This window comes from Melitaea cinxia, chromosome 19 (genome assembly GCF_905220565.1).
Source record: "Melitaea cinxia chromosome 19, ilMelCinx1.1, whole genome shotgun sequence".
Taxonomy (NCBI): domain Eukaryota; kingdom Metazoa; phylum Arthropoda; class Insecta; order Lepidoptera; family Nymphalidae; genus Melitaea; species Melitaea cinxia.
In genome coordinates this window covers 12,417,089-12,424,365 of record NC_059412.1, presented here as the reverse complement: position 1 = coordinate 12,424,365, position 7,277 = coordinate 12,417,089, and the positions used below count along the sequence as shown (strand labels likewise).

Genomic DNA, 7,277 nt, shown 5'->3' with positions numbered 1-7,277 from the left:
GAGGAAGAGAAAGCTGATAAAGACGGAATCAATTCATTTTGCTCACATATCGGGACTATTTTAAAAAAATTACCACCGGGTTTAAGAGTGGAGGCTAAAACGAAAGTTTTTAATTTACTGGCAGAATATGAATTGAGAAGTATTAATAAAAGTTCAAGTCTCAGCAGCGCTTCCTACAGCCCACATTCAAATGAAAACTATTCAATTTCGAATATTACACATAGTTCAGCATCAAACCTGAGCCCATATTCCCCTATCAGCAGTATTGCGTCTCCACCTGCCCAACCAACTGATTTAAGCATCCCATTACTGAATCAGGTTGCTCACGATGCAAATAATCATCTCCAATTAGAAGAATCTACAGAATATGATAACAATTATTTTTTTACCTCAATGTAAGGAAAAGTTTCTGAGCGCTTGTGATGATTGATGAGCCATTTCTTCTTGGTTGAATATCTTGATTGATTAAACTGAGTACAAAATTAAACTGACTATGATTTAGCCTACAATACTTTCTGAACTTTTTTTCTTTATAATTTAAATGTCGTTTTATGAGTGTCTGAAAGCAGCCCTCTTCTTCTCGCGACGTAAACAATGTATCGATTTTCATCCTTTTTTTCGGAATTAGAGCACATAATAAAAGAAGCATATCATCGTCTTCTTCTTCTTCGTCTTCTAATAACTGTCGAATAAATCTTTTTCTGTTCATAGTTAAAACGCGTCGTGATGGAATACAACCGTTTAGTTTAGTAACTGCAAGCATACTGAGTTTCGTATGGGTCGCATGACTCGTGTCGCGTAGATTCGTAGGTAGCTGTCGTCCTGCGACCTGCGACTGGTTGCCGGTCGCGGTCTCGAGTCGCGGTCTCGCGTCGCGGACGTCTTGATCCGAATGCTACCTTAAATTAGCAGTCCGGGAACACCTCGACAACTTACTACCCAACGCTTGGATTGGCAGAAATGGCCCTATCCCATGGCCTGTAAAATCGCCGGATTTGACGCTGCTTGATTTTTATGTCTGAGGCCGTGCTAAAGCTCTAGTGTATACGGAAACAATTGACACGAGAGAGCATTTAATAGAAAAAATAAATAATGAATTTGTCATAATGAAGCAAGAAATTAGACTAAATCAGACCACAATAGAAATAAGAAAGAGATGTTACACATGTATTAGAAATAATGGACATCAATTTGAACAAGATTTAAAATAAATGATTTAAAAAATTAATTGTATTTTTTTTTTAATCACAAAAAAGACAAAAAAGTGCAATAGATTTTGCTGTATTAGTTAATTCAATACAGCCACAGCTAAACCTATTGCACTTTTTTGTTAAAAAAAAAAGATTTTACCTGATCAATTTAATTTACCTGTCACCCTTTTAATGCATCCCTGAAGACAAACCGGTTCTTTTTTTTTGCTAAGTTAGGTAATATTATTAGATTATTTATCGTACATGCATGATACCGATCAAAAAAGTGTTTATTAGAGAAGTTTATAAAAACATTTTTAAGTCCTAAACTTCGTATTTTTTTATTATTTTTATCTTCTAAAGTTGACGTTACCTTTTTTCTTTCCGATTTCTGGAAGTTTAATACGTCATTGCTATTTCTTTTAAAATAGTTTGTATGAAATTATGATTAAATATGAATAAGACAAGACTAGACTAACAAATTAAATCATTTTATTGACATTTCAATTATTAATAACAAAAATATTAAAGATTTTATCAAAAAAAATGGGGATTTTCTAGAAAATTGCGAAAAGAGGAATACTCGTTATACTTTTGTTTGCTCCACAAAATGTTATTTAATTAAGCGCAACAAGTAGCTCACACCATCACCTATCCACCATTTTCCTATTGCTACTTACCCTCCGAACACTCTGTATATCTCTCAATAGATATCAACAATTATTTTCCGAACCTACAAAACATAACATCTACAATGTTGAAAGACGGCATGGAAAGTAAAAATGTTAGAATTTTTTTATGAAAATTTATTTCTGATCTGCCTTGCTTAAGGAACATGCAGAAGGCAACAATAGCTCTTGTCGCATACTTAGTTAAACTAAGAACAGGTGACAGTGATGAACCCAGGCCCTTGGGGCGTAGGCCTCAGACTTATGTCTGGGGCCTAGGCTCCAAGGACCGGCGAAGACGTGAGGCCCAAGAAGGGCGGCGAAGACGTGGGGCCCGAGAAGGGCGGTGTAGATGTCGGTGGACTTATCAGCAGGTCCAAGGACGTGGCGAGGCAGCCGCGAGTTGTCCTCACTCGCGTGGACAGCGTCGGCTCTGTCTCCTCGGTCGACGGGAGGTTTTGGAGGGCGGGATCAGATTCGATTCGTTGAGACCCTCCTGCCACCGAAAATCAAAGTATAGGAAGAGGATCCTGTCTCCAGGATCGTCAGAAGAGGAGGAGGAGAGGAAAAGGGCGACGCCTGGCAGGGGCCGAGGGCGTCTGGCTACAAATAGCCAGTACGTCGCGACTGGCCGAAGCCAAACGTCGCCTCAACGAAGAAAAGGAGCGCCAGTTGAGAATCCAGGCGGAGAGCGAGTTGGCCGACATGGCGCGGGCGGTCCAAACCGGCACAAGCTCTCACCAGTCGGACATGTCGCTCAGCGACACAGAAAGGACGTTGACGGCGGCCCCTCCTAGGGACGCGCTGTCGCGGGCGGACGGATACTTCGAGCTGTTGCAAAAAGTAACCGAAAGCTCGAGGAACCTTAACGTACCTAACCTACGTCAAGGCCCTTAAGGAAATTAAAAAGGGTATGAAGGAGGTTGTGGAGGAGCTCGCCAGTCGCAACGCGACTGACGAGGTTGTCCAACTTAGAGCATTGGTAGCTGAGCTCCGGAAGGAGAAGGAAGATTGGAGAGAAAAATTTACCACTCTAGAGAGAAAAATGGAGAAAATGTACTTAAGAGATTCAATATGGATTATTGTAAACCAATGTTAACCCCTATGGATAAACATTATAATACTAAAATCTTGAGTCTGATGTTAAATGCGATAAAAACATTGAAGGAATTTGTAGACGAATGATTGGTTGTTTAATGCATGCTGTTTCAGGCACTAGGCCTGACCTATGTTTTGCTGTTTCTATGTTAAGTTTGTGTTAATACATCTGCAAATAATGTATTGTTGAGTGCAGTGTTGCGTTATGTAAAACATACTGTAGATTATAAGTTGATTTATAAATGTAATGATACAATGTTACAAGTTTTTTGTGATGCTGATTGGGCTGGTGACCAACAGGATCGAAAGTCTACTTCAGGTTATTTATTTTTGCGAATTGTTTAATAGTATGGTGTTCTAAGAAACAGCCTTCAGTAAGATAGTCTTCAACAGAAGCTGAATATGTTTCAATGAGTATAGATGCTAGTGCATGTTGGCTTATTTATTACATGAATTTGATTTTAAGAATGTCTGTACAGTAAACTTATGGTGTGATAATCAGTCAGCAATATTAAATGCCAGCACTTAGGGCGCTTTTAGTGTCACGCGGATTTGCTCACGCACGCGGGATTGGACCGCATGCGTAGCATCCGCAAAGAACAATTTCATATAGGTATCTATTGTAAAGCGTGATAAACGCACGCGGGACGCGGGGCGCTGTGCGGGGCGTCACCCCGGTGCGGGGTATCCGCATGCGTAAGCGCTGCCTACAACTTCAGTGCCAATTTTAGAGTCGAGCGGGGCGCACGCGCCGTATTGTACTACCGAAATGAAAATCGATACAGAACGAGTAATCATTGAAGTTCATCTGCGGCCCGTTTTGTGGGATAAACGCAATGAATTATACAAAAACAGGGACGCGATGGAGGCTGCATGGAGAGATATTTTGAAGGAATTGGCACCTAACTACGAAAATTTGAGCGAAGAGGAAAGAAAAGAGGCGGGTATGTGTTTGGTTCATTATTTTATTTATACAAGCATCATTACTTTATTAATATAAGCATAATTATTTAATTCACAAATAACATCAAAAACCTTCTAAAACCTTTTGAGTTTAGTTAATTAATTATATATCGGTGTTGCCAGGAGACTTTTCCTTCATTGATAAAGTAATCTGCAAATATATCTCTGATATTACTTGCCGACGTATTACTACTTTCAGTCTGCTGCCTGGGTAGTGGTCCCGTAAAACCATTTGTGACAAATGTATGGCTGACCTTGTAGCCATCCCGTTTCCTTATGAAATTGTGAAGTACACATGCCGTCTTGACTATTAATTGTGCTAGATCTAACTTGACATTCATGGATCTGTGAAATATTCTAAATTTATTTGACATAATTCCAAAAGTGCATTCTATGTACCTTCTAGCTCTGGACAGACGGTAATTAAATATTTTCTTTTTGTAAGGTAAATTATCACGAGCATAAGGCCGCATCACATGTGATGATAAACCAAATGCCTCGTCTCCCACTATCACGAACGGCAACTTTGCTCTTACACTAGATGGATAAGCTACTTCGGGGCAAATAATAGGCAACTCTTGCGGGTCAGGGATACCCAACGTGTTACTTTCCAGTTTCGTATACAATTGACTCCTTCTAAAGATGGTTGAATCGGCGTTGCTTCCACTGGTACCGACATTAATATATGTAAAATTATAATCAGCATCACACATGGCGAGGAGCACTACAGAATAATATTTCTTATAATTAAAATATAGTGATCCACTGTGCGGCGGCCGAATCACTCTTATATGTTTTCCATCAATTGCACCCAAGCAATTAGGAAAATTTGTATATGTGAGAAATCCCTCTGCGATTTCTTTCCATTTGATCCCATTAAGCTGTGGAATACATTCAGACTTTAGTTCAATCCATATTATGTAACAAACTTGTCTTACTATTTCGCTAATTGTTGCAATTCCAATCACATAGGAATAGTGTAGATCAGTGAATGTATTACCAGTTGCCAAATATCTGAAAACAAAAACAATATATTAATAATATGATAACATAATATATTAATAATGCTGACATCAGACATAAGACAGCATGCACCGCTCGAATTTTACTTCAGAAGAAAAATAAATACCCTTAAGGTGAAAGGGCACGGAAGTAGCTAGCGCTAGAAGTTTTTAATTCGTTTTAACTACAGTACTATAGCTACGTTAGATTTCTATGATTTGCCGAAAATTTTATCATAGGGGGGTATTTATGCAGTTATGATTTCATATGAAAAGTTCGAAGTATAGTTATGTATCTCATATCTGCTAAAAGTGGCCACTTTTAGCAGATTTGAGACACATAACTATGCTGTAAATATTTTATAAGAAATCTTCTCTGTATAAATTAACCCCTATGGTAAAATTTCCGGCAAATGAAAGGAATCTAATAAATATATATAATATAATATAATGAAATATCGTTTATTTCAGGCAATATTTACATTAGAAGATGTCCTCCTTCATGAAGGTTGACAGATGCAAATAAAGCAAATTTTTGTTAAAACAAATTAAAAACTTACAGCGCTAGTGACTTCCGGAAGTTTTCACCTTAATTTTGATGATGGCAAATTTTACTGTAACAAATAAACAAATTGCCCGATTCAATCCGGTGTTTTTCCAAAAATCCTTAAATGAAGTTCTAATTATTTTTGTAAAAAATGAATTATTTCGTCGATGTCTGCGCCGCGCCGCCCCGGCCGCGCCGTCTGCGTCTAGTATAAGATTCACTTTGCGCTATCGTTCGCGGCGAAATTGACCGGCCTGCGCCAGCCCGCCGTTTGCGTTGCGCCTAAGGGTACTTTTCCTTCAACTGCGGCCTTATTTTTCCACTCTGTATAGGTATATATATATTGCTTGATTTATCTAATGCTTCATGAGACAGTGTAAAGTTGACAACATGTGTGAATTAAGGAGGGCCTTTAATCGAATGCAGTTAAATTTCCAACTAATATCAGATTTGTACACACGGCCACAGATCAAGCTTCCCAAAACCAGTATAAACAGGACTCATGCGTTGTTTATTATCGTAGACGACTCGGCGCCCGGCGAGGCCCTAGCAAGTTCCGTTTATTGGTACTGGTTTTGGGTAACTTGATCTGAAACTGTGTGTACTTTTGCCACTTACTTATTATATTTTGTCATTTCAGACAAGAAAATACAACAACGCTGGCGAACAGCAAGGGACACTTACCAGAAAGACAAGATATCTGAAAAAAATCAGCCATCCGGCTCTGGGAGTAAGAAGAAGAAGAAGAAATATTCTTACTATGACATTTTGACTTTCTTAGACAGTACAACGGAAACTGCTGGAGAAGAGTCACTCTGTGAAGAAATGTCTGAACAAAGTAATTTAGAAACACCTAATGAGTCCACGCAACCAGATACTTCACGTCAAGAAAGTTCTCACCCAACATCAAAACAAAAACAAGTAAAATCTAAAAAGCAAGCACCATCTGAATTTGAGGCACAGTTATTAGAATGCTTAAAGTCTAATCAACTGGAGCTAGAAAGTGAGGATTTGGCTTTCTTTCAGTCTCTGCAGCCTTCATTAAAAAGATTCACTAGATATCAAAAACTAATGTTCAGAACAAAAGTGTTAAATATAGTTATGGAAATGGAAAGTCAAACACAACCTGCATACTACAGTCCCATACCTACAACAAGTTCTAGTGCTTTTACTGAGCTTGACAGTTTGTCACCGATAAATCAAGATTACCAAACCAATAGTATAATCCAGGATACTTCGAGTCTTAACGACAATGCTATTAGTTCTGCTGCAGTGAATGACAATGAAACTCTTATTTCGACTGAAAGCGGCCTGTTTAATATCACGTCTTATGACGTAATTTATACCCCAGCAACAACATCATCTACAGGCGAAAGTAATGTCAACGCTCAGGATACAAATTTACAAAGAAATGAATGATGTAAAATTTGATTTTTTAATTTATGAATAAAACTCTTTTTATTAAAATGAGTACGATTAACTTTTTTTCTCCAGTTTCTCTCTAATTGTTTGTTTAGTCATATGAGTGCGGTTGTACACACGGCACAGATCAAGTTACTCAAATCCAGTATAAGCGGGACTCCGACGGGTTACCTAAGTATGATAATACGCAAGGCGCGAGTTCCATTTATGCTGGTTTTGGGTAACTTGATCTGTGGCCATGTGTACTTTATCAGATAAAAAAAAGGATTGTGTATGTAGGTTGAACGTACCAATCCCAAACCAATTAAGGACTTTTTTTGACTTTAAATTACTGTCATGTGCAAACCTATAACTTTTATCTATATTATAATAAGTAGCGTGTGATGAA

General features: G+C 38.3%; 1 protein-coding gene across 1 annotated transcript; it reads left to right on the top strand.

The window, feature by feature from the left end:
* Positions 1-3,686: 3,686 nt before the first annotated feature.
* On the top strand, positions 3,687-6,937 carry LOC123662979. Its single transcript, XM_045597744.1, has 2 exons — positions 3,687-3,900; positions 6,108-6,937. The coding sequence occupies exons 1-2, from the start codon at positions 3,726-3,728 to the stop codon at positions 6,884-6,886; spliced, it is 954 nt and encodes a 317-aa protein (XP_045453700.1). The 5' UTR covers positions 3,687-3,725; the 3' UTR covers positions 6,887-6,937.
* Positions 6,938-7,277: the final 340 nt, after the last annotated feature.

Bases quoted from the DNA above. Each gene is read 5' to 3' on its own strand.
- LOC123662979 (XM_045597744.1), top strand. From the start codon at position 3,726: ATGAAAATCGATACAGAACGAGTAATCATTGAAGTTCATCTGCGGCCC. The intron at 3,901-6,107 runs GTATGTGTTTGG...TTGTCATTTCAG, and splicing joins AGAGGAAAGAAAAGAGGCGG to ACAAGAAAATACAACAACGC.